Raw genomic sequence first — 27723 nt, forward strand, 5'->3', positions numbered from 1 at the left:
CTATATTTTAATGCATAAAAGTGGATGGATTTCGTTGGCTCGATTGCAGTCCAATAATTCTAATTTACGAAAAATTCCGGAAAATAATTCATGAATGCTGATTTCGCACAAGCAACTTTTAAAAAAGAAGAATCGTCCGATTACTTATATCATCCGCAGCATCGCGTTAGTGCAGTCTGGAGTAACAGAAGTTGAGAAGAAGCAGCACAAACACAGAAGCGGGAACAGCAGACGAACTTCCCCTCTGTCAGCGTAAACTTTTTGAAATAGGACAGAGAGGAAGTCGAGTCTATACAATCAAATATCGCAAATAACTTGACAGCTTCTCCCAGAGAGATAACTTTTTTGAAGACTGCATTTTGCAAAGGATATTCGAGAGAACCTTGTGATTTATTGTCGACGGGCGCGACAGATTTTAGTGGCGCTTCAAATCTTGCGTTAAAGGTGTGAGAGCGCTGGCTTGAGAAATTCCATATGGATAGTACAAGCGATGCCGTAATCGTCGTTTTGTTGAAAACGCAAGTTATAACTATTCAACGTTATTTTGTCCTACACGACTGTTATCGCGATGGGACAAATATAAAATGCCAATAACCTAATTTAATGAATAAAATGCAATATTAACGGATAAATACGCGTCTCGCACGTACAAATTATTAGACATCAAGCGATCGTTGAAATCCCAGCACGCAAACGAAATCTTGGAGGTCCTGCATCCAATCAACGAAAATCTGCAGCACAGACAAAGCACGAGAGTATAAGCTTAGAAATGCGGTTTTATTCGAAGCCTCTCTCTTGCGGACGACAAGGCAAGTTTAAGTACCGTTGGCTCTTAAAATAGAAGTCTTAAGAACGCGAGCGAGAGAGAGAGAGAGAGAGAATCTCCCCTCCCCATCACCTGAGGCCTTAGCAAACGGTGCACGAGTCTCTGACTTTGAAATCACTCTCGCGTGGCTATTCCAAAAGGGCTTTCGCGTGATATCAAACGCGCCATGTGAAAGACAGAAAAAAAAAATCTAAAAATAATCTTCGTCGGTATAGTACAAAGCGCGTGTATCGTCGAGCTAATGACTCACCGAGAGGAGAGGAAAGGGCATAATATCGCGCAGACACATGAGCAAACAACGTCATGCAGCGGCATCATCGCGGAATATGTAGGTCGCGTGCAATGCCTATCTCTCGTCGCGTCTATACTGTTATGGCGCACGCTTGGCTTGTAACACGTGCTTCTTTGTACTTAACTTTTCTTTTAGATGAAAAAGTTCGCTTCGACAACGTTCTTTTTCTTTTTCTCCGAAAAGAAAGAAACACTCGTAAAAAATTGCAATCGCGCAACTTTCCCAATCGCGATAAAACAAACACGAAGTTTCTTTAGGAACTGTCGGACAAAGCTACTAAATGATCATTTTTCTTTTTTCACGTGCGTGACTAGTCGTCCTGCGATGTAGTACCCTCAGAAGTAATCGATATTCGTCTTTTAAAATATTTGACTACGGTCTAATTCTAAATTTACGTTCACGTAATTTTTTCGTCGTTAGAGGGAGCAGGGGGTACTTACAATTTCATAACACAATCATCACTTAAACTCGCGAAATGCTCAGGACGATAAAAAAAGAGGGAAGAAAAGCATTTCCCAAGACGCGCGGCTATATACATAACACAATATAGGTACACGCAACCCTCTACGCCATAAAGCGAATGAAGGCAACAATGGCTGAAGGCTTCTTTTTAAAGCGAGAACGTGCCATCTGCCGTCACAAGCAGCGGCGGCAGCAGCCGGACAACGACAGACGGCCGAATCGGGGTTAAAGGGGACTGCCGACGACGACGTTGCGTGCGTATGTTTGCACAAGTGCGTTTTATACGAGAGTGCGTATGGTCTCGTTCGCGAATCAGGCCTGAAATTGATTTCATTCTATCTTTGGACGGCAAAATTTCGTCGGTTTTATACCTGAAAGCAAAATGTTTTCGCGAAAATTGAATTTGCCAAGTCTTTGCTATTCGATTTATCGAATAGTGGATGCCAGGAAGAACACGAACATAATAAATCTTTAAACGAACGTTGAGGTTTGTTGCAAGCCTAGATGTGGCAGGCGGAACGAGACGAGTGCAGTGAAATTGGTTGAAAAGGTGATGCGCGTAGGCAGCCGACCGTTGGCAAGAATTGATAATCCATGGTCGAATTGACAGCCCGAGCCAGCCAATAAAATGCCAGGCAAAAGCGAGAACAAGCAGAGAGGCACGCGTCGTGAAAGTTGAGCCTTAACGGAAGGGTCGTTCTCCTTCTTCTCGTGTCTATATATACAGGAGACATTGAGAATCTCTCACGATTTCCGTCGGCGACGAAACGCTGCTCCCTTGTACACGGTCGAGGCTTTCCGTCTGCCCCACCCGCGCGTTTTACTGTTCGCCTGAATAAATCAATACAACGTGTCTGCTGTGGCGTGCTCGTGGTGCAACCGTAGGCGCGGGAGGTTGTAGCACGCGCGCAACAGTGTTTGGTTTTCGCAGGGGCGTTTAAAGGGACGACCATTGTCGCTGGGCATTTTTCGGCAGGCGGCCCACTTTACCGGCGCATGACCCACATAATATTCGGCTCTATTTGGCTTTCACATCCAAAGCGCGACGAATCCTACTCGGCCCCGCAGACAAATGGTGCATTTTGCGAGTTAACGGTGGTGTAATACTGACCCAGCTGTCGGCAGATATCGGCCGTAAGGTGGGCCGGCAATGTCTTCTCGTTGAGTAATGCTTCGTAATGCTCCTTGGCGAGGCGGTACTTGCCCTGTACCTCGTGCAGGTGCGCTATGTGGAACTTGACTGTAACACAAAAAGTGGATATCGATTGGCTTTTATTATCTGTTTTTCTTTCGAAAGCACACGCAACGTCCAAATGATCCGTCTTTTTATTTGCCCAAAATTTCATGCTTTCATTTGGTTTTTACGGGCTATTTTCAAGCGAATTCCTTAAAAATTTTCCTACATGCTTTTCATACAACGACACATTTCTTCTTATTTCACGAAGAAAATTCCTTAAATACTTTTCATCCGGAGCATTGCTCCTCGTTATAAGAAAAAATAATATTTCCCTCTGTTGATATACAATTCTTTTTATAAAGACTGTTCGGATTGAACTCGTTGCTGTTTCCGAACGACGCAATGTAAGTCTCGACGAACTAGAATAGACAAAAAAAGACACGGAGCGATATCTAATCAAAGCTTAATTGAGTGAGAGTCAGCCAAATTGCGATAAGAGCGACAAACAACCCCTGGAATTATGTCAGCGTAAATTCACGATTAGCAGCTTAGTATAGTTAGACAAAAAAAGTTTGATAAAAAAGAAGAGTAAAGGTCACGGATTTTCCGTTGAATGCAGAGCTATTTTTAGCTTTTAAATGCCGAACGTCAGAAATCCTGCACGCGAAGTGAAATCATTGCTGATTCACGAACGTACATACGCGCTGCTTCAGTGAATTGGCAGTTTGCGCAAGATGAGTACGCGCTTTGATTATGACTGACAATTTGTATAGACTTAGTTCCGCTTCTTGAGTGTTTTCCGGGAATGATTTTCGGGGAATAACGGATTTTATTAGGTTTTTTCGACATTTCAATTATAGCTATTTCGTAATATAACCTCAGGAATTATCCAAAGATTTATGTCGGATTTTTTAAAAGTGAAGTTTCATTCAGTTGTTTCGAATTATTTTAATTTTTTTAATTAAACCACTTACGAATATTTCAATATAGCAATAAATTATTCACATGTATATTAAGAAAGACTTTTGGCTTTTTATTCAATTAAACTGAATATAATCTCGAGTTATCGATAAAAAGAGTATGACAATCATTTGTTACATTCCTAAAAGAATTTCCTCAATAGTAAGCAATTTATTGTTGTAAGTTTCTGTTAAATAAATAAATAGCAATAAATAAAAAGCAAGAACATTTTTTACATTGTCAGTTTCAGCAGACTTTGATCCATCAATGTAATTCATCTACCCATATCGAATCGAATAAATGGACGATATTTACCGTGCCCCTTGCCAAAAAAGAAGTAGTTCCAAGCAAACCGATCAATGTCAAAAGAAACGTTGGCGAGGAAGCCACAGACACCCGAAGCCTTGGTGGAAAATTAAGACAGACGTCGGGTCTTCGTTAATCACACACGCGTCTTTTTAATCTTCCAATGCAACGAAACGGCGTCATAACTTTTTTCCTTTCCGAAAGTTGTCTTCTCGGCAACGCGCGTGAAAGTTACGCAGGAAATAGTTCCGAGTTTGGCTTCGTTCCAAAAACCGTCGAGTAGGAGTTTTGTCAAATGAGAACACGTACTTTCAAGCTTGGAGAACGAGGCAGGTGTGGTAACGTCAATGAGGGCGAGCGTCAGATGCTTGAGTGCTGCCTCGTAGTCACCATGGACCTTCAGCATCAAGCCAAGCCTAAGGTGTACCTCGCAGGCCCGTGGAAATCCTGGCTCCACCCATAGCACCTGCTGAAATGCTTTCACTGCCCTGCAATATGACAAAACAAGCATTTTTAATGACATTTCTCAGAGCACTTTTAAAAAATCTGTGCTGTCGTTGCATTCTTTACAAAAGTTTACTCGAATGTTATACATTTTTGTTGATTAAAAAAAAAAAATTTTTTTTTCATCATTCACGAGATTAAACGAGCGACAAGAAAGTTTTCCTTAAAATCTGAAATTTGTTTCTAAAATTGCAAACCTTACATGAAGCAAGGTGTACTTTTAGGAAAAAATTTCCTGCATTGTTCATATCGAATCCCATTCTCCAATCAATCAACGCAACGCAAAAAAGAGTTCATGACCCAGTAACATCACTCCAACATCGTTAAATGTGCATCGTTGTATCTAAAAAGTAACGATTGCGAAACTAGAACCTTCACCGTATATATAAAATAAACAGTAGTAGTAGTGCATACACACGAATTCAGGAATAATGAGCGCATCATTGCAAAATTAGTTTCTCACCGTAGCGACGGCAACGACGACCCAGATTTCACGAGAAAAAGTCGTTCGGAATTTTTTGTTTCGCTTCGCGATGGAGACTTTGATAAAACTAATGACGTGAATGGTTATTATTAGGCGAAAATGTAACGTAAATAATTGATAAAAGCCTCGATTTTCAGGCGTGAACGAATCGATTATGCACACTGGAGTTTTGACAGGTGCATTGGCAATCGTTAGCGAAATCGCGAAAGAAAACAAGGCGAAAGTGTAATTTGCTTTGGTGCGCAGCTAAACGCCCGAAAGAAAGGAACGAAAAATGATCGCGAGCCGAGCAACAAAAGGCAATTGCGCAAGAGAAGAGCGCGTCCTTGCGCGAACGCGAATATGCAATCGGCACGTGCTAGAACAACGCTTTTTCTTGCATTTTCCGGCGGCGAGAGAGCGAGAGAAATAACTAACGGCTAGCCCTGAGTTTTTTCCCCAAGGACGTTTTTCTCGCTCTCGCTGTATTATCAGCTTCACGTACTCGTGCGCCAATTGTTCGTTTGCACGATTGTAACGAATGGATGATGATTGCCGAGTGTGTAAATGAAGTTGTGTGCGCAATCATTGTACAAAGAAAGGCATTTTACATACGACGGTAATTCACCGTTAAATTTCAAAGCGCTTCGTCCGTCAGCGCACGTCACGACAATAAAAAGGAGGAAAGATTATCAGCATTAAAATAATTAGTGATCGTCACGCCGAGAGCACGCGTGCAATGTCCATTCAAGTGTTGTGTGCACGAAAACACGCGTTACTTGAAAGATCAATAAAAGACGAGCGGTAGGCGCAAGGAGGAAGCACATTTAAAACAGGTTTAAATTGTCGACTGTGTCGACGCGGCACAGCAATGGGAGGCAAGAAAACGAACAAGACGACACAGACTCATTCACGGATAAGCTTCCATTCGTCCGTCCATTGACTCTGCGCACTCATAAATATGATGCGTGACATTCTCTCGAAATAGCTCAATAGCTCTTTTAATCGATGACGAATTCACATAGCGTCTGCTGAACCCAACGATCTAGCGACAATTCTATTGTTACATTAAAAGCCGATCTATCGTAGAAAACTTTCCTGTTGCGATCGGCGTGCGCCACGAGGAAACTCTCGCGCTTGTATTCGTTAAACGATAAGGCATACGCACACTCGCGCGCATCTTCGCTGAAAAACAAAAGAAAATTCTAAAGCTGAATCAACAAAGAGCAATTATCATCGATACTCCGACTCCTCGGTCTCTTTGTCCTAAGGGGTTATGTAGTTCAATTGTCACACGCACAAGCTAAGATTGCGCAACTGAGCGACTGAACAAGACACGTCGAACGCCCATCTAGGGGTGTGTTGCGCTTGTGCGCGAAAAGGAAGACAAACGATTTCCTTCGTGACCTACATTTACTTTAAAAGCCCTCGGCTTTGCTTCGTGTATATATATATATATATATATATATATATATATATATATATATGTATATCTTTTAGCGATCTGCCTAACTATATAATCGCCTCGCGGCTTTAGAAGCTGTAAACAACGCGTTTGCACAACGGCACGAAACCCGTGGGCTTCATCCACTTTCAGGGACTAGGGAAACATCGAAAAAGTGCATTGACGTAAGTCATGGATCATTCTGATTTTACGATTACTGAAAAATTTCGAGCGACACGCGTCCGTATTACTCAACACACTCTGCCGCTATCGCGCCGCATAAATTAACATAATTTACGATGCTAGCGAGTCCCACGGACTATATATGTATACACATACTACGTACCCCGCGTTCTCTCGTTGCATTTGCCAATTCTAAGACAAATCTCGCGTACAGTAGTTACTTCTACTACCGTTCGCGCGTGTCGATGATTAAAATATTCTAACAATGCTGCACGCATGCTGCGCTCGTCTGGTCTCTAACAATGGACAAAGAGGGACGTGTTTAGTAGTGTGTGCATACGCACGTGTGGCGCCTTTTCGATTATGCAATTTTATTATCTCTCGACTTGCTCGAGGGTTATTTATCGTGCACAAGGAAGCTGGAGCCGATCTCATTTTGGCGCGTACGCCGTTCGAATGTTGTCTGCGTTGCGCAAAATGGAGATTTCAGATTTTTCTAAGGGGCTAATGCACGAGCTTGTTATCGCCCAGATAAGTTATGAATTCAATTTTAATTTCACGTTATCTCAAAGTTTATTTATGCAGTTCTTGAACAGGTCGATAACAACGGGACGTGAGTCAAATTAAGGTAATGCCTTGACCAACAACATAGGATGACTTTGCAAACGGGGTGAAAGTGCGCTGTTTCAATTGTTCTTGCGACCTGAAAAGTCATTGTTATATGTTTCGCGGCAGTGGTTAATCCATTTGCGCAACTTTACCGAGTTATCGACGACCATTGACGACTCAATTCACTCGCATTTAACATTCTTCATTTTATGTAAATGGAAATTTTGGCTTTATTAAGGGATTCTTTTCTTCTTTCATCGATATTTACTTATGTTTTACGTCTATTATTGCATTTAAGAGAATAATAACACCATTAAATTCTTTCGTCTGATCATAAACTAAAAGCTGTCGAACGTTACTCAATTTGCCCAAAGAAGATAACTACCCACAACACAACACAATAAGTTACCAATTTTTATATGAAACGAAAAAATTATATCTTTTCTTTCCCCATGCCTTTCATGCCACATCCTACAAAGACGATTATATAGCATGTTCATAGCAGTAGCAGCACGAGTCACGATTGCCACATCCTGCAATGCAGCAGAGCATCAACAATGCAATCGAGAAGTTTGCGAAAGTCTGTCTTTCTCTCTTTCGTGTCGTAACGACTAAACCTACTGCTGCAGTTGGCGAAAAAGAGAAACGACGGAGAAGTGAGACAACAATTTTTGACGGAAGTGATCGCTTTCTTTACCGTTGCGCGTCCGAACGCACAACGCTTTATTGCGTTATGTGCAAAGGGTGATGACGCTTTGGACAGAATGCAACAGCTCTTAATGATGATAGTACGTTGATTGCGGGATCTTTACTTTATGTGCCAATTCTAACAGACTCAACCGGTTGCGCTTACATATTTCTACATTCTGGTTTTCTAGCTCATTTTTAGCAATGTATGCCTTTATTATTATTCAATCGAGATAAAAACTTTAAATGTTTAAGATTGTTGAAAACTTTAATGCGAAAACTGAACGGGAATATTTTCTAATTAATAAGTAATAATAATAAATTAACGACTAATAATAATTAAGAAAAATAATTTTATATCTGATAAAAAATCCACTGAATTAAAACAAACTGTTACAAGTGAATCACTTTTCTGCCACCATGGTGAACTGCTATAAATATATAAGGAAAAAGATTTAAAAAATCAATAAGAAACGCTTACAAATTTCGAAAAAATACAAAAACATGAACATTAAAAACAGCTATATAAGGGCCTTCGTGTACTACAACAAACTGCCAAATTAAGTGAAGATACTAACGAACAAGAATCATAAAAAAGCAAACGTTAAAAAATAGATCAAGAAAACATATAATAAGAGAAAATCTTATATAAGATACGACAAATAAAATTGATTGCGAATAAATCACATGATTACTTCTGACAGGACACAAAATAGTAACAGTAATAAAAAATCGAAATAGTAACGGTAATGCAAATTCTACATTGGAAGTCGATGATGATATTACGTTTCCAAATAAAATGATACCAAACATTAGAACGTACGTGCACAAGGAAATTGTAAGTTGCCCTACAACAGACCCCTAAAAAAAATCAGGGTACAACTTTTCAAAAATGCAAAAACTTCCCACTGAAATCAAATCAGCAGTCACGCACATAGCCGACGAACTGACTAATTTGTTACGGTAAAAGAAAGGAAGTAGACAACAAATAAGAAAACCAACAGCAATTTCGAAATATATACTGTATAAATCCTAAATATACGGGTATTAAACATGTAAAATAGTTTTTAATAGGATAGAAGATAGCAGATGATAAATACAAAATAACAGCAGCTAATGCAAGGGTTTCCCTGGAAACCCAATGCTTCAAACACATAGTATTCGTATAACGTACGGGGACATGAACTATCCAGGTAACAACAAAGCAATACTCTATTTCGATGGAGGAGTTAGAGCTTGAGAAATTTTCATCAACTCAATGTATTTATTAAAACGACAACTGGAGTACAAAGACCCGATGGTTGTGGATGACATAGTCTTCACAGACCCTTGCAAATGCGACCTAAGGTTACAACATCAAACAATGCTTCGTCACTACGGACGTTACATGTGCAATGGGATTCATATGTTCAGCCAGACTGAACGCAATAGAGAAAATAATTTTGGCAATAGACAGGAAAACACCTGTGAGACGGTATGATGATCGATGCTAATCAGATACTGGTAGAGAAAAGTACAGACGGGCAAAAATATTCATAATAATTAAATTTTCATCATAATTTTTATGAAGTTAAATGCCAGAGCAGCGAACAGCCAAACTATATCCTTGGCTGATTACTAGGCAATTAATATATGTTACTCTCGTCAAATAAATAAATAACAATGATCAATGAGTATAAATAATGATACGTTATAAATTAAATATTCTCATTTTCAATGACTTTACAGAAAGAAGCCATATCAGTATTTCACTAGACATAAACGCATGTGTTGTAATCCTCAGCTGAAAACAACGCCACAACATATATAAAAAGTGAAAAAAAACCGGTTCGCACATCATGTAAATATACGCATCGACAGGTGTGTCTGTGTGTGTTAAGCAGAGAGCAGATGCATCTTTTTGGTTTGGAGCACGTGCCGCGTGCATTTTGCAGCTGCAAGAAGCAACCATCAGGCGAGGTGAGACTTGCGCGTGGCTACCCGGCGACGGTCGGTTAAAGCAGCGCGAAGGCGGGACGATGATCGCCAGTTTTCGATAAGATTAACATCACGGACGAGCAAAGGATTTCTCAACTGATTTTCGCATTTGTGCGTTCGATAGATTTTCGCCTTGTTTTGCAACCAAGGACAAGTGTTAATCTTACCGTTGCCGAGCGACAATAATTCGAACGAGGATCATCGTCGTGGAAAAAGCGAGCCAATAATTACCGCGATCGAGCTTGAAGCTCCCAAACTCGACGTCACACGACTTTCTCTCCCTCCAAATTGCATGCAATTTATCAAAGTTCCTTAAGCATTGTACTCAACTCGCACCGGGTGAATATTCATACGGGGAAAAAAACACCAGCCATTAGCATCAATCACAAACGCGCAGACCTTCGAAAAATATATTTACTTACACACATCTGCGGGTTTCGTTCGCGGAAAATCATCAGAAATGCACAATGAGAGAGACAGCAGCTGCAGGTGCTTACTGCTTGCCACGCGACCGGCCTTTCTCTCGTTCTACGTCTCTTCGCTTCTGCACTCGGCCGTTATACAACGTTTCCTTTTCAAACGGGCATCTTAATACTCGAGACTTTTTTCATTTAGCTTTTTCGTTGGGGAATTCGAATTCTCGTAAGTTAATAAATTACTGAAAAGCATCATCAGCCTTCTTTCTCAATTTGAGAAAAGAAATTCTCACTTCAAATTTTGTAAATATAAAACAAATCTAGCGAATTCAAGATTTTCTCCATTCTTTTTATCACATTTTTATCAGGTTTTTAATATCGTTGGTTGAATTCTTTTTTAATAGGCTTTCAAAGGGCGTCCGTAGCAAAAAATATTTTTTCCACGATTAATTTCGTTTAAAAATGATGGCTAAACTCAATAATATCCGCCCATTAGTTGCAAAAGCACATCGATATTGAGTCGATTTCACTCTACAATGCAGCAGCCAGCTCTCGGCAGAAATCGAATTATGCAAATTCGGCAATCAATTAATTACATACTCAAACAATCGTTGAATAAAAGATTCTCACTTTCGCGCGCAAAAATTACCATAGCAAAGTAACCAATCATCTCGTTTACGGGGAAAAATGCGTACGCGAGATTTTCATCTTGCACGCACACACGCGCGCGCGCGCATGCACCCTCTAACGTGTTCGCGAGCGGAGGGTGGAGACTTTATTCAATTAGCTGTAAGCTCGCGAATATCACGCAACATTTTTGCGTGATTTTTTATGGAAGCGTGGCATGTTATTAGAGCTAAAACACACGATAAGGCTCGCGTGAAAGCATGTGACCGTGGCTGTCGAGGCATTTTTTTCATTACGGCGGGTCTTTCGTATGCTTGAACAATAATATTTTTCGTCTCTCGATAAACTCACTTGAACGCAAACAAAATATCTCAAACAAATGTCCTTTGTCTCATTTCAACTGTACACCTACGCAAAGTCTGTCGATTTTTCACGCTATATTTTACAAACGTAGTCTGAACGTGCAAAAAAGCGAGCGATGGTAGATCCTGATATATGACATTGGGGAGTGCGCAAGAGCTAAATTATCGGTATAATGAGAGGAGAGAATCGTTAGCCGTGATTAAACAAAGAATTATGTATCAACCAGTTTTTTCTGCTACTTTTTCTTCAGATTTGGGTAAGGGAGGGGGGCTGGTAATTAAGCTATAATCATGGGGCAACGGAGTTTGCATAAGAAATTCAAGGGTTGCGAGTTTAGTCGAGCGCGTAAAAAGAATATATACGAAGCTTTTTTCGGCAGGGTGAACGAGAAAAGATTAAGTTGTAAATTTTTTTACGTTTCCAGTATACTTATTTGTGAGTTCACTAGTAGTCGGTCGTCAAAGTACATTAAATGGTATATGAAACAATGTTATATATGAATTTTCTTAGAACAAAAATATAGACAGTGAACTTAAAATACAATATACGTAGCAGCGTGAGAAACTGTTTATTCTTTTAGAATATTGCAAATTTTCCATAAATTATGTCTTGTTCAAATGAAAAATACACTTGGAAATTTTTTAAATATAATATAAATTGTACCATGAAAAAAAAGTTAATGGACGTCCCAGAAGTATTTCAACACCTCCAAACGTGTTCTCTGATCGAAAACCGAGCAACTCCCCAGGATAAAACAAAACATCAATAATTCATTTCAAACGCTGTCGTCACGCCAAAAGTGTATCTCCTCGAAAATTATGCATGAAAGTTGGGGGGAGGAAGTGGAAATCACAAGCACGCGCGATTTGAAAGTTAAATAAACGCCATCGAAAAAGTTTTCTTGTTCATTTTTCGCCGGGTTGAAAAAGGAGGAAGCGAAAAGATCAACAAAGAGAGAGGATGCGGGTGCAATTGCGCAGAGAACAACAGAGGTCGATAATTTTTACACATAGATTCGACAAATAACAATTTGAAATTCCCACCAACGGCAAAGAGTTATACGCGCGACAAGGTAGATGTATTCAGAGATCGGGGAACCGCAAGACTTTGGAATACAAAAGCGAGGCACGCAAGGAAGCCGCAGCTTGAAAATAAAAAAAAGAGAGCGAGAGAACGACATCCGTTTCCTTCTCCGGCGGCGCCGAGAGAGAGAAAGATCGACACCGTCAATTTTCGGCCTCGCTGTCTTTTGTCTTGGCACGATAGAGTTTAATCGACGGAAACTTATACGCTATGGAAATTGTCACTGCGTTCGCCAAGGGATATAAGCACTTTTGTGCTCATTGTTTTGATGGTGTACGACGGTTACTATATAATGCATTATTTTTTAATGGGGTGTGGGATTGTCAAGGAGAATTATGGTGTCAGTTTTACAGTTGCGTACACTGACAAAAAATGTATCCTTGAAAAAGTAGCTTGTCATTTTTCAAGAACAATAGCGCATAGAATGTAGCACGAGTGAAACGATTTTTATTCAATGATCGAATCATGCAGTGCATGATCTTGGAAATAGGATTCGCGCACACGTTGAATGATGCGTCGTTGATGAACAGAACGAAGTCTTTTTATCAATTAACAAGATTTTGAAAGCTTGATCTTCGAAAAGAGTAATAAACGTACGTTTTTTAGATATACAATCGCAGGCGAAAGTTGAAAGAGGCCCCCCCTAACCACACAATACAATATTCCCTTTGGACGCCTAATGGATATTTAGTAGGAGAAGAAGATACTTTTATTGCTTTTTAAAGATGAAAAATACGAATAGCCCAACCTGCTGCGTTAATAAATTCCAAAATGACGATGAATGGCTGTTAACGAGCGAAGGATTACATCGCAACGTTCGATCGATTCGATTTAATAAGTCTGTCACTTATAAAAGGTAGAGGAAAGGCGCAGCGTGCTTTGATTTCCCTGCGATATGAAATATTCGCGGAGGGACCTATCGTTCTCTCTTTTATTTTTCGGTGAAAGGGAAATCGAATGGAATGGAGAGTGAGTGCAACGCGCAGTGAGTGCTCCAACGGCTTTGAACTTTAACGTCGCGGTTGATCTTTTTTTTTTCGGCACATCAAGAATTTCATTGTTAAGTACCGGAGAATTTTTTGAATGGCAAACCAACCGAGCCCCGCACATTTTTTTCCTCGCGCAGACAACGAAAGTCGTAATTTAACGAGTCGCCGAGCGCAGTGAATCGTGTTTTCATAAATCCCGTCTGTTATGGGACAAGGGCTATTAGGGCTTTTCACCAAGAGAGAACCGTTGAATTTATTGTTGTCGCGATATAAATTTCGCTTTGATATATAATATTCCCTTTGCCTGTTCTGGGAGCATTATTTGTTGCCTCTTTATCGTATATTATACTTTGTTCGGTGTTTTTAGTGGCTTATAATGACTTTCTAACGATATCACTTTTAATTCATTCGGAATGAAATTATACTACAAAAACATTGTCTCATTTTGCGCTGCATCCTTTGTTTCCAGCGTCTTCGCTTCGAAAAATAAACAAGCTATGAATTTCTTATTTGAGTAGGAAGAACGTTTAACATGATTAGTAACTATTCTTTTTGTATAGAATCTTCGAATGAAGGAACGTTCGCTCTTATTCCGAGCAAATTGGAATGAGAAAATAGTTATCTTACTTTAAGAACACTTACAGGTTTCGCAACTTTAGTAATGCAATAGTTTGTAGTTTTAGCGCTCGACGAAAAAAATGGCCTCACTTTAAGGATTTTTTGTCGCTTGCTGTCAGCGCATTTCAGCAAAATCACACACAAATGCACGAATGTAAGCGAGCAGCGATGAAAAATACAGAGGTGCATGCAAAATACGAAGAGAAATTCAATATTCCCAACGACGACGCCTACATTCCGATCCGGCATGCACAATAAAAGCGAACGCGCATTTCTATATTTTCCATGCTCACGCGCAGACGAGGAAAAAAAGTGGTCCCCAACCGCCTCACCAAACACGCGCCCGCATCAAAAATTTAGCCGAAGAGAGCACCCTGGCATCCCCGCGTTCCGCGTGCGCACATAAATTCTTGGAAATGACCGCCGACAACGCAGCAGTGGAAACGTGCGACCGCACGCACAAATGAAAAAGAGAGCAGACTGACGTAGTCTAAGAGAGAGAGAGTCTAGGCATTCTACTACGAAAAAGCCATCGTTGGTCGAACGTCGAACGGGAGCAGGTTTATTTTTCGGATGGTTTCGGTAGCCGCCGGTGGCGCGTTGATCGCGGACTTTGCGCGTCGTACGCGCCGAAGGCACGTCACGATTGTGCTTTCCAGGAGCGCTGACTTGTCAAGCGAGACGTGTTCGTTACAATCGCCTTTCGTTCTTTTTCCACGACGCTCGCGTACCGCGAACTTTAAGTATCGGCTTACGTCTCTCAAAGTTGTCGCACAGCTGCTCCACGGCGCCACTCGACGCTCACCCTGCGCTCGTTCCTCGCGCATGATGATTTTTCTAGCAATTAGTAAGATTCCACGCGCTCGTGCGAGACAATGCCGGGATCGTCCGATCGCGAAAGGAACGAGCACACGGGAAGAAAAAAGCAAAAGCCGAGAAATGTCGGTTCCAATCCTCTTTGGCCTTTATTGCCTCCGAAAAACGAATTCTCACGAAAAGAGATCTCCTCGGGACACCTCGCTCGCGGAACCGGTCACCCTCTTTCTTTTTGCTCGCAAAACAAGAAGAGGCCGCAGGATATTGGAAATAGCTCGCGAAATCTGCCTTCGTTTCGGAGGGCTCGCGCGACATTGTTAGCCGAAGCCAATCGAGATTCCGCTACACGACCGAACGTGCAATTCGCGATCTCGCGCCACCCGCTACTGAGACGTCCGTTCGACGCGGCTTCCTGGACAGATCGAAGCCAATGTCGCGAGTCCATTCGTCAGAGGCGAGCCGCCGACAGCTCGCGCAAAAAGGATGCTCAGGCGGCCGGGCCGAGTCGAAAAACAGGCACTCGTGTCTCCTCGTCATTTCTCGCGGGGGAGGGAGCGAGAGACAATGGGACCGGCGATGAATATTTATGATTCGTCGTCGGCGGCGCTCGATGCGCGCGCACAATCGCCTTTTTTACCAAATCCCTTAATTAAATTTTCCCCACCCTCCGCGGTGTGAATAATGCAGCGGGGCTCGGGGCTCGTGACTAAAATCGGACCGCAGCGAGCCACGCGGAACCAGTGTCCCCTCGCGCGGACGATCATCCGAGAAAGTCGCGAGTGTTTCGCGCCCAGCGCCGCTGCACATAACCTAGCGTAACATCGTGGCTACGCTGGAAGGTCGATCGATCGCCAGTGCGCCGACGACGCGTTTATTCGAGGCCGCCTGCCCCCCTCTCGCCCACCCCACTCTCCCATCCCCTTCCTTAATCTTCCTTTTATATGCGCGGGGGGAGAGGCTTCTTTTACGTCGATGAACTTGAAAAGGCGCTTTTTTCCCAGAGCGGAAAAGAGGCGTATTTTGTCGTTTGGCAATTCGTTCGAGGAGAGAGGAAAACGGCGAGGAGCGATCGGTCCTCGGCCCGTCTACGGTCATTGAAAACGTCGACTACGCGCGACACCCAATCAATCAAACTCCGCGGGAACAATAACAGAGAGAAAGAGAGGGCCAATCAATGGCGCGGCACTTTCATTTTTCCCGGGGGCCGGCGACGAGAGAGGCCGCCGTCGTATTTCGGCGCGGAGGAGGTGGGGGAGGCGAACGAACTCTCCCACCGACATAGGACGCGCGCGCTCAGGTGGGCCTCGTAGCTGCGCGCCGCGCAACCTGCAACATTCGCGAGTCGCTACGGGCGAATCGATTGCGGATTAGCCCCGCCGACATCGATTCGAGGATAAATCAGCGCTGCTTTGCCTCGGACGTTGTTGGCAAAGAATCTCAACGACGCGCCCACGCCTGATTCGACCGCGACTTGGAAAAAATTTTCGATTGCAAAGAAAAAATTTCCCTTTTTCGATACGCATCTGCAACGGGGTATAGCCGTAGTATAGACAGCTAGCGGGTCAATACTCGGGGTGTCCCATCCGCTTTAAGAGAGAGAGAGAGAGAGAGAGAGAGAGAGAGAGAGAGAGAGAGCGAGAGAGAGAGAGAGAGAGAGAGAGAGAAGAGGGGAGAGAGAGAGGCGCGAAGGGTTGAGAGAGAGAGAGAGAAGAGGGAGGATGTACGTTGGGCCGCCGGCTGCTGCTGCTGCTACTGGGGAACGGCTCCCCCCAGCGACTGCCAAAAGATATATATATATATATATATGTATACATATACACACATATACGTATTTCTTTTTTTCTCGTAAACGAGGGCAGTTTTTGTAATTAAAGTCTGTTTATCAGCGTAACGGGGCGCGTTTAATTTGGAGGTTAGCCGATGTCGGTGAAGACGCCTTCGCTCACCAATCGGAGTGCACTCAACGACCCGCAGACGCTTAACGGTCCTAACCAATACATACACTTCGCAACTCTTTACTTCGAAGAGGGGGATTTTTCAAACGAGTATATATGTGCTCTTCTCGCGAGTAAGAGGCTGCGTCTCGGAATGCACCGTTAGGCGTACTCGCGAGAAAAGCCTCGCTGCTTCGTGCATAATTGCGCCTTCCCACGGCAGGGCTTTTGAATGCCTCGCCCGGCTAATTTGTGTATAGCTTCAATTAAGACGACGCGCAGGCTTTAGCCCTCCGCGACGCGTTATCAAAGTCTTATCTGAGGATTTACTGCTTATACGGGGGCAGGAAGGAAGGACGCGTTGGATCGGAATTTAGATGAGATGGAAATCGTCGCGCGCGATTTATATTTATACGCGAATTGCCAATTTTCTTTTTTTGCTAATCAATATATTGGAAAAGAGACGCGAACGAGTCATAGCTGGCAATAAAGTCAATAATTGATCTAACAATATCGAACAATACGCCTATTCCCAGAAAGAAAATAAGCTATTGTCCTGTCTTTATATATCTACGTCGGTAAAATTTTTTTCCTTTTTATTTTCTCGCGAGAAAGCCATTTTTTCTGATGCTCGTTCGTTTCTAATGGAGCATTTCACATTTTGCGAATGTTCATTTTGTAAAATTTTACAAAAGAATCGTTCGAATGGTTTTTTTCCAGTGAAAATATCCCAGTATTGAATTGACAATTACGCGTACATACAGAAAAACCTTCGCTATCGTTTCGGTGTAAGTCTGTAATACACTTTTTCCTACGGCAAGTGTCGTTAAACTCCTTCAAGTGGTATACACGACAATAGAGGAATGTGAATACATGAAAAAATTGGAAGGGCTAATTTAGTAGTACGACGCAGCTTTGCATATCCCCAGCGAAATCGTCAAAGCCGATCTACCTAGTTTAATTGAACAAGCGTAATTTTTTGCTCGGGCCGACGCGATCAATCTACGATAAATCGATCTACAATAAATGCAAAAAAAAGAAGGGACTCGATTTTCGATCTTCCCTCTCGGCGCGCGCGCGATGAAAATTTGATGATGTACGCAATACGGCGACGGGGCACGCGGCGGGGCACTGAAAATAATCAATCGGCGCACGTGAATAAGTGACAACGCCTCCCTGGAAGATAATTGCTTTCTCTTTCCGCCTGTCTCCGGCTCTATGTACGTACGCGTCTGTAGCTCACGTGCCACGTCCGAGGGATATAAGCGAGGATCGATGCTTACTCGAAACGGAAAAAGAGAGGACATCGACGTAAGCGAGTGATTATTTTTCTTCTCATTCGCACGAAATTGTAATCGAGCTTCTTCAATTTTACATCGACTCGTTTGCAAACTTGACCGCCCCAAACTCTTTCTTCATTGACGAGGGTCAAGAAACGAGTTTTGAAACAGAGGCAATTGCTGATTGTCAAACGAGTATACTATTTTCTTACTCTCTCCCCCTTCGTCAAAGCATAAACCGTACGAAGAAACTCTCGGCGCATAACCATTCTCACGTAAATCGATTCCTCCAACAAAAAATAAATAAATAAATAAATAAATAAATAAATAAATAAATAAATAAATAAATAAATAAATAAATAAATAAATAAAAGAAAAGAAAAGTACGAAGTGATAAATACCATACGGCGCTTCAAGTAGTTAGTAGTCGTCGAAAAAAACCTCGCTTCCACCCTCCACGTTAATTTTCAACTTATCGATCGTGTATATAATCGAACAAAGGGGTATAAGTGCTCGCCCGCGGTCCTTCTTTTGTTTCTCTCGAAAACAGCCCCTTCTTTTCAGTTCTTGCCCGCTGTCGAAATTAAATCATGTCAACGAGATTGAGGGTGAGCTGTTTCTTTGATGCGCCTACCGATGAAGAGTGGGATAAGAAAGCGATGGTTACGTAATCGATTAAAAGCCAGACGACGGTGGATTTCTTGCCGCGCGCGAGCGCGCCTGTGTGTGATTACGATCAAAGGCGTTTACGGGTTCGGGTTTTCAAGTGGACTTCACGAAACACTACTGGTTTAACACAACGATGTGCCTTTTTAGAAAGTAACGTTACGTGAATAGTTCAGCGGAAACTCCTGACGCATTAGCATTCATTCCGCGGGCATTACGTTTTCTAATTTTGGTTTTTTTTTCTTTTTTTAAATAGGAGTCGACAGGCTACGATTCACACAGAGCGTTCGTTGACTCTTCCAACCCTTATATCGATCGAACTTGCACAACAAAAAAATAGAGAGAGGGAGGGTGGGTGGGGGAGGGGGTGTAACAATATGCCATATGGCAACACCCCCCAGCACAGCGATCAGTTGGCAAATCGATTTTCAAGTTCAGAACACACGTGTGTATATGGTTGTGCGGCTATGTATAATCGATTCTTGGTAAATATGTATTAAACGCAGGTCGCGTCGTCGCGTGATCACAACAGGTTTTGCGTCCGCTGCGTTACGTCGCGACAGCTGTAATTTTCTAGTTCGAGGAATTCCGATTGATTTTTTACGGCGGCGAAGGTATAGGCGGAATGTGACTTTTTATTTGTTTGACGAACGAGTGCCGCCTGTTTTGTTCTCGCTCGGTCGCGATTGTTGGCGAACGAGGCGCGATCGCACGGCAAAAGAAATCTCTGCGTTCTCAAAGGGGATCCGCTTCTCCGAGCGAACGCCATTTTCTGCACACGAGAAAGGTGTTTCCATCGGAAGAGCGCTTTTCGGCAATGCAACATCGCCGGTTAATCTCAAGGAATTCATTCGAGGAGGCGCCCACTCGCGCGTGCGAGCGATCGGTTTCCGTTTGCACACACGCCAAGCGCTACTTCGCTGATTTCCGCCGCCGACCTTTCCAGCGCTGCAAACTTGACCAGGCGTTCCAGCACGGCGCTCGCTATCTTCGTCCGATAACAATGAGGTGCGAACAACGTGAAAGCCTCGAGATAGTTTTTGTCCAATGCGCACGCGTTGCCGTCGGCTGAGCTGACGTAAGCCACGGCTGATTACGTGTCGCCGTGCATGCGCCTGCATAATGCAAAGCGCGAGGGCTCGTCTCTCTCTCTCTTTTATTGCTGCTTCGAGTTTTCAGTTTCTCTTCAAACGATATATACCTGCGCCGTCGTCGGTCTTTCCTCTTTGTTGCTCTTCGCGGAGTAGAGTTCCGCTTGAGTTTCATAGTTATGATACTTTCGGCGCGTTGCAGTTAGTTCCGACGCCGAAAATCGAAACCTCGATTGATGAAAATCGAGGGAGATGCTCGAGAACGAAAAAAAAAAAAAAAAAAAGAGCAAAAAAAAACGAAGGAAAAATTGGCAAAACTCGAAAATTCGAATGAGATTGTGCGAAGGACGAGGTCGTCGTGTGTACGGAGAGCTCGCGGATGAGATGATAAACGAAGAAGCAGGAAGAGAGGCGCAGCGGAAACGCGCGATTAAGGACGCGCGCTCGTAACCGCACGCGGGTACACTGCACTTTGCACTTGTTCCACTGGCTTAGGCTTGCGCGCGCTTCTTTCGCGAGAGAGCTGAATGCCGCCCGCCCCTCTTTCGCTTTGTTTTTCTTCGGTGTGGGATCGAGTTATGAATTTTTCCTCTTCTGGCTTTGTGGGAATCGTTGGATATTAAAAAAGAAGGAGACGATTGGTCGGGCGCGGACGCTCAAATTGCGAGATGTTTCAGGGTGTGGATCTTACTTCGACGAGAATTTGCTGATTTCAGGCCGATCTACGAGTCTCCCGTAATTTAGTTGGTCTACTGCGTGCTTTCGCATTATTTAATATGACATTCGCTTTACTTTCGCTTGACTTTGAATCGTCAGTTGGCGGCCACCTGTGGCCGATAGTTGCACTAATAAGGCACGCCGAGAACCTGCCGAATCCTGACAAAAGAAAAGTTAGGCTCATCGACAAGTTTTTCGATGGATTTTTCGAGAAACAGGTTTTTACTGATCGTCAGCGGTATAATTGGTGGGCCGCGCGCGTAAGAAATGAAAGCAAAGCTGTATGGCGCAGCGAGAGCGAGGCAGCGCCGTCGTGGCGGGTTATCGCTCGATTCGGTAAACGAAGCAGGCGATCGATCGACGCTCGTTGTCGGTCGCGCGTCCACGTGGCCGAGTATTATTTCTGAATCTCCTTCCGAGGGCGAGTAGAACGGGCGCAGACGAGCAGAGGAAGGAGGACGAGAAGAGAAAGTTCTTCTTGTTCTCTTGTTGTTCTTTGTGAGGCCCCTCGAATAAAAAAAACGAGCAAAAATCCTGCGGCCCCCACATATACACGGCTGTTGAACTTTCAGGGTCAAGCTGGCCTGGCTGCCCCCTGTTCTATCAATCTTTTGCGCCCACCCTCGTTCGTGCACTTTTTGTCGTTGCTCGGGCGTTTAGCCCCGGCGAACGCAGATGTATCTGTCTTGTTGTTCGGCGCTGGTCGTTTGCTTGTATTGTCGCTCGACCGTCGGACGGGAATAGCTAGTCGCAAGCCCCCGCGAGAGCGCAATCCTCGGTAACGCCGAGAAACAACAAGGACTTTGATGCCGGCCTCTCTGTCGTCGCTCTTCTCTCTATTTTTAAATCCGCGCGTCCAGTTTTACGTGGCCCCGGTCTCCCCCTCCCCCCGTCCTCTTCCGAAAAGGTATGGGCATAACGCGCAAGCCGAAAAAGAACGAGAGAGGCGTCCTTGAACGTCTCGGGCCAAAAAACTCTCGGCCGATGCAATCTCGTCTAGCCGGGGAGAGCATCTCGCGCGCGAAACGCGAATCATATCGCTCGTGAAATTGAATCCTGCCAAATGACCGGTACGCGGCCGAGCGCGCGCCTCGACAAATAAGCCCTCTGAATTATTCATAGGAGCACGGATATTTCGTACCTGTGCATGACGCGTCCGAAGGAATGGGCATAAAGAAAAGGTTCAACGTCCCGCGCTTGCGCGTCGCCGCTCGTCGGCTCGGCTCTTTTTCTCCTTTTTCTTTTCTCGCTTTGCGCTCGGCTCTCGAGGCCAGAGGCGCGCACGCCGCCTCGGAAGCTTCGGCTGCGCACTGTTTGCAAATTAATTGGCCTCCGTCGCTGACGTAAGCTTTCGGCGGAGACGTCGACGGGGCAACGATCGATCAAGCTCGCGCAACTCTCGGAAAACGGTTGCGCGTAATGAGTCTTGGAAGCGCGACGAGAAAACGGAGAGGCGCCTCGGTCGCGTAACGCATCCAACGAGAACCGGAATGCGAGCGCGCGCGCTGTCAGTTTTTCACGGGCAATCGGGGCCCGCCGGGAGATATTCTGTCGCAAGGTCGATCGAACGCCGCCCGTCACGATGCTGAGTGACGATGGGTTCGGGCTTGGGAAATCCCAGTGGAAAATCGATTTCAGGGCAAAAAAGAGTGGCGAGCGGTGTCGCGCGCGTTGCAAAATGAACAAGAGAAATTCGATTACTGAATGTCGAACGAGAGCGCGAGAACACGCTTTTGTGTACGGGGCTCATTCAATTCTTATCGGGCTTTCAATTTATGTTGTGGCTACGATCTTTTTTCCTTCTTTACAGGTCTCTTCTGAGTTATTCCTTTAGCTTGGAAAAAACATAGCAATGGTTAATGAATTTTTCATTAAATCCATTAAGATCATATTTTTAATTTCCTATAAAAACATTACTTTCATTTCAAATACATTTAAAATATGCCATCCACTTTTTTCTCATTTTCACTGTGATTAAAAAAATAGAAGCCCCAACGAATCAATCACTACTTATAATCCAGTCATGAGCTATCAAAAAGGGAAAGTCGTTCGTTTCTTCATCAATTTCATTTTTACAAATTACTTTAGATGATTAGACGCGATTAAAGAGATCAAAGGACGTACATTCGACTATCATCAAACTTGCGCAAACTATAAATATATAAATTTGAAATTTCAGTCACACTTCACATTCCTAACTTTAAACAGAATTCGTAAAGATAGTATCAAAAATTTACAAAAAATATAACCTTTCTATTTATTCCTGATAGTTACTTCAGTTGGACTTAAACCACGCCACCTACGAATTTCTCACGAAGACAGAAAAGAGAGCCCGGTTAATCACAAGTTATCATCAAAGTCATGAAGCCCACCCAAAAAATGAATGTCCCGTTGTACAAACAAAAACGTCTTGAACAAATCGCAGAGTTTCTCACGCGCAACTTTAGCGAGCAAGAAAGAGAGAGAGAGAGAGAGAGAGAGAGAAAGAGAGTGAGACAGACGAGCCTCGAGCAAAAAAATGAACTTCTACAACAAACAATTACGAATAATCGCGAGGGTTTGGAGAGAACGAGAAAAGAAGAGGCAGGCAAGAAAAATTAACGAGGAGGTTTAAATTAGACATTCCCGCGCAATGCGTTTTCGCCCCTGCGCGCAACATCATTCGCAAGCGCCGGAACTCGTGCAGCCGAGGAAATTGAAATTTCATGGGTTTATTGTTTGGCGAGATGGATTTGCTGCCGCGAGGGGCTATCATCGCATTAATCGCACTTTTTTATCGAACGCAGCGCGATTACATGCATCCGACTTGGAGGTATGTTTACATAACTGCGATTTTGAAGTTTTAGAGAACGAGCAAGCGGCAAAAAAGTGAAAGCTGTTTCATTTATTGCGCGGTTTAAACCAAAGAAAACAAGGAACAAGTAAATACATTGTTCAGCAGCTAATTAAAATTAATTAATATATAAATGACGAAACAGTCATTAAAGAAAATTGATTTGTCTAACGAACATTTTGACGCTCAATTAAGGCAAGGAAATATTTTTCAATATTCGATTATATAAGAAAACTCAGCTGAAAATGTGTCACGGACTAATTAACAATTACATTGATTGATCGTCAATACACTAATCGTTTCCGTCGATGCCGCGTACTATGCAAATGCAACTTTCTCAATATAGTCAGCCATAAACATACAAGAGAAAGAATAAGTCAACAACGCCATATACTTTTCAATTAGTATTTAGAAACCTTCATTATCTTACATGCTATTCGTCTCAAATTTAATCGGACCGGAAACGCGATAAAAACGTAGTGTCTCCAGAATACACACATACATTTCACAATTGTTATACAGACACGCATGGAGATAAGTCGCGACGCGACGATTTATCAGTCGAGAGCGCAATTTTCGGGGAGTCGAAATGGTGGCGGACTCATGAATTTCCAAAGTGCCAAGAAACAGGAGGCAGGCACTACGCTCTCCTTTAATAACTATACCGTGGCTTTTGTGCGCGCGTGTTGTGACGTTAATTAAAATTCAGCGAGCGTTGACGCATTCCTATAATACATGGGAGGACAAAAAAAAAATTTTATCGTGGAATGTGAAGAAGATAGCGCGCAGCTGACGATTATGTGACGTAACATCGTGAGTGTTTGTCTATATGACTAGTTAATGTGGAACTATCGTTACTTCATCGAAACTACGTACCTTTCGAAAGAATAGTGAGGTCGAAATGTCGCTTTTATTTTCGAGAGGCTAATTACGAGCCGTAATTAGACTGAGCGTGCACGTGACCTGCATTTATCGTGAGAGAAGCAGACTACCCTTTCGCTACTTTCGCCAAGTGCAGGGGAAAATGTCGAATAGAAGTTCTTTTTGTGATGGTAAAAATTGAAAGGTTTTTGTCAATTCAAATTGTTATTTTTATAATTTTTGAGGTTAACTGGAGTGGTTCTATAATTAAAAATACTACTTGATGCTCTGATTGGACAGTTTTCAACTTGCAGTTTTAAATTACGGTATTTAGGTTAAGTTGAACTTTAAATAATAAACGACAGCTTTATTGGAGAATTCATTACAGAAAAAATTACATGATTTTTTTACGTTCCTAACCTGAATTATTGTTACTTAACCTAATTTATTGGAAGTGCGCAATTCGTTTTAGTCTTAAACAAATTTTCATGTTTTCCAGTCTAGTAAAAAAAAAACCTGTTTTTTAATTGAACGACAAAAACTTATAAGTTACAAACTAATATATAAAACGTTGACCTGCAAAAACAAGTCATTATATATACGTGTGATTAAGCAACGTAAATTTAGTATTGGAGCAAGGCAAGAAGATAAAATAGAAAAGCGACCAACGCAACTAAATAAAAAGAAAAAAACTGGCCGCCGCAGCGTTTACCGAATCGTTCCAGTTGCTGCACGCGTGCATGCAGCAACAGTACTGCAAACACAGAGAAAGGAGAAGGCGCATACACACTCGTAAACGCACCGCGCGCTAGTGGGTCAATGCAACAAGTCGCGCGCACCGCGCGCTAGTGGGTCAATGCAACAAGTCGCGCGAGGTCTACCGTTTCAAGCGCGCGATAATGATTATTGAAATGCAAGCAGCGTGCAAGAATCGAGGAAGTCGCCTGTAGAAAGAGAGGTTATATGCTTTTTCATTGAAGAGAAAGAAACAAAAAAAACGTTGCTTAGTCAGTTTATTTGGAGGTTAGGTTTGAGGTTAGGGTTTCACTCAAGGACGAACAAAGTTTTTTTTAACTCGTGTAAACTTGACGTCGTTCAGACTATGTTTAGAAGAATACATACGGGTTTTGGTGGTTTTTTCTTTTTTTTTGTTTCGATTGTTTCTTTTAGTTTGATCTGCGCGAACCGATAATTACAGCGCGACTTTCATGAGATCCTTCGTTTGTCTACAACTTCGTGACTACACTGGAATTAGGTGAATTACTAAAATCGCGAACAGCCATACATACGCGCAGCTCTGATAAATTTGGGAAGGGATTTTTTTCACTTATGTCTTTTTCGGAGAAGGTATTTGGACTAATCGATTCTAACCTTTGCGTGCGCGTTTGACTACATGGGAACCCACAGAAAGATATTTTGATTTTCAACTAAAATATAGCTCATTGGTATTCATGAATTGTAAATTCGAAAGGATGAGGATATTCTACAATAAAAAATACTTTACTTGATTATTCTTTATTAATTAATTGAAAACAAATTGTATTTGTTTGGATAATCAAATTGCACTATAATAAAGTTCCATTCAGAATGTTATAAAATATGTAAAAAACAAAAGTTTCTGACATCAGAAATACATAAAGGTAATATAAAGTAAATAAGCTATAATATTAATGCAGTCTAGTTTCGAATCAACTCACTAAAGGCATTCATTTAGTTAAGGCTATTTTTTTACTATTATTATAATCAAGTTGAACGTACGCATCGTCCAGATACAGATTGTAATAAGAGATAAAATAAATCTAGGAGTTAATTCTACCTAACGAAAGTCAATTAACAAGTTGAACGATAACACATTCTTTTACAATAGAACAAAAATTAAAACAGTTTTCAAAGTACCGCACCAAAAACTGGAAAAAGGAAAGAGCATTCTGAAAACAACTTCACAAGTGACGAAAAAAAAACTCGCTTTAACGCTTATCCACAGCACCGTTACAATGCTGCGAGGTGCTCCACCCATAACGATTTCGGAGGTCACGACAGTCTCTGTCTTTCTCACTCATACTCACGCGCGCGCACGGAAGAGATTCACCTGCAACCAAGAGAAAGAGCAACGACCGCCGCCGTGTATACAGCGTAATACCCGTAAGCGTGCACGAATGAGAGAGAGTTCAGTTCATCTCTCTCTCTCTCTGTCTGTTCTTCGGTGGAGTATGTGTGGTGCGTGTATGAGGAGAGCACGGAAAACGGGGGATAATCACGTGGTGTGCATGTCCGTGCGTTATTCGAAGCTCGCGCGATGCACTTTTTTCACTTTTTCGGAGGTCGAAGCCCACGACGACGATTGTCTTTTTATATTTAGGTAAGCACTATTTTCGGAGAGAAGAGAGAGCTATGTTGGAATGTCGAATGAGAAAATGAAAAACGAGTTCAAGGACCGCGACGACAGACGAGTATCGTCGTCGTTCCAGCTTATCACAGCCATGAAGATGGAAAGAGAGAGAGAGAGACTCACCATTTAAGTGCTACACGTAGCCATCAGCCTTTACAGATCACGTTAACAAAGATCACTCACAAAATAGCACTGGTGAACATATACGTGTAGCACTGAACACACAAACGAGAAATCAAAGCACACACGCAGTAGAACAAATCAACAACACACGCCCTCGTTTATCATCATTTTTTGGCAGTGGCACTGTATAGAACAATATACTTATGTACGTGTACGTAACGGCAGTGTTTTGTAGGTTTAGATACAAAAGCGCGGAGAGCGGCCAAGTCCTCCCCCGCAGAAGGCTCTCGCGCGACTGACGCGCCGACGCGGGGCACACACGAAAATGGTCGTGTGCGCCGCTACGGGGAGAAGAGAAGGGGAAACAGACGCGACTATATATGTGCGCGCACACAGCGCGTAAAGAAGGGGCAAAGCGCATGCACGCGGTGCCTTGGAGAGGGGGCTCGACGTCGGTGCATGCACGATAGTGAGAGTCAAAGCGAGATTTTCGGCGCACACGCGCCTCTACATCCACGTTACGCCAACCTTTCCCCTACAGCCTCTGCCCGTTTCGATTGTTTTATCTTCTGTTTGCGCTTTGCGTGGGAAACGCGAGCTTGCGACCGTTTTAGTTTGCTTTTTCAAGAGGGAATGGAATGCGAAGTGGGTAATGGTTATTTAGTTCAGCGTTGCTCTACTCGAGATTACATTTTCACTGTAGCCAGAGACTAAATGTTCTTTTCATTTGATATAGGTGGCTAAGTAGAATTTCAACGAGTGGCAATTGCGTGAATTAGTTTTTCATTTGGCGGTGGACTGTGGTTGATGATATATTTGCATAGAGAGAACTGGGTCATAACTTGGAATGAATGTATTTTGTCTTAAGCTTCGTGGTTTTTGAAGGAGCCCACCGAGGCGAATTTTTATCGCGAGAAATTTTTATGTAACTTATCTTCTTTTGACATTCACTCGTAGTGGCTCACTCGATAGAATTAAAAGTGTTAATTAATAATACGAAGGCGCAAAAATGCGACGACAGAGTGCA

General features: G+C 42.8%; 1 protein-coding gene across 3 annotated transcripts in view; it reads right to left on the reverse strand.

The window, feature by feature from the left end:
- LOC131665670 (histone demethylase UTY) overlaps positions 1-27723 on the reverse strand; it is a 56032-nt gene that overhangs the window by 13259 nt on the left and 15050 nt on the right. For 2 of the 3 annotated variants that reach the window (XM_058937726.1, XM_058937727.1), the window contains exons 4-5: positions 4333-4511; positions 2692-2820 (exon numbers count right to left, since the gene is read on the reverse strand). In XM_058937726.1, the coding sequence (XP_058793709.1) occupies positions 2692-2820; positions 4333-4511 (308 nt within the window). Of the gene's footprint in view, positions 1-2691; positions 2821-4332; positions 4512-26696; positions 26975-27723 lie in introns of those variants that run through there. The other variant, XM_058937728.1, reaches the window with a different exon arrangement.

The sequence above is a fragment of the Phymastichus coffea genome, unplaced genomic scaffold, assembly GCF_024137745.1.
Source record: "Phymastichus coffea isolate CEN01 unplaced genomic scaffold, Cenicafe_Pcof_1.1 PCOF00053, whole genome shotgun sequence".
Classification (NCBI taxonomy): Eukaryota; Metazoa; Arthropoda; class Insecta; order Hymenoptera; family Eulophidae; genus Phymastichus; species Phymastichus coffea.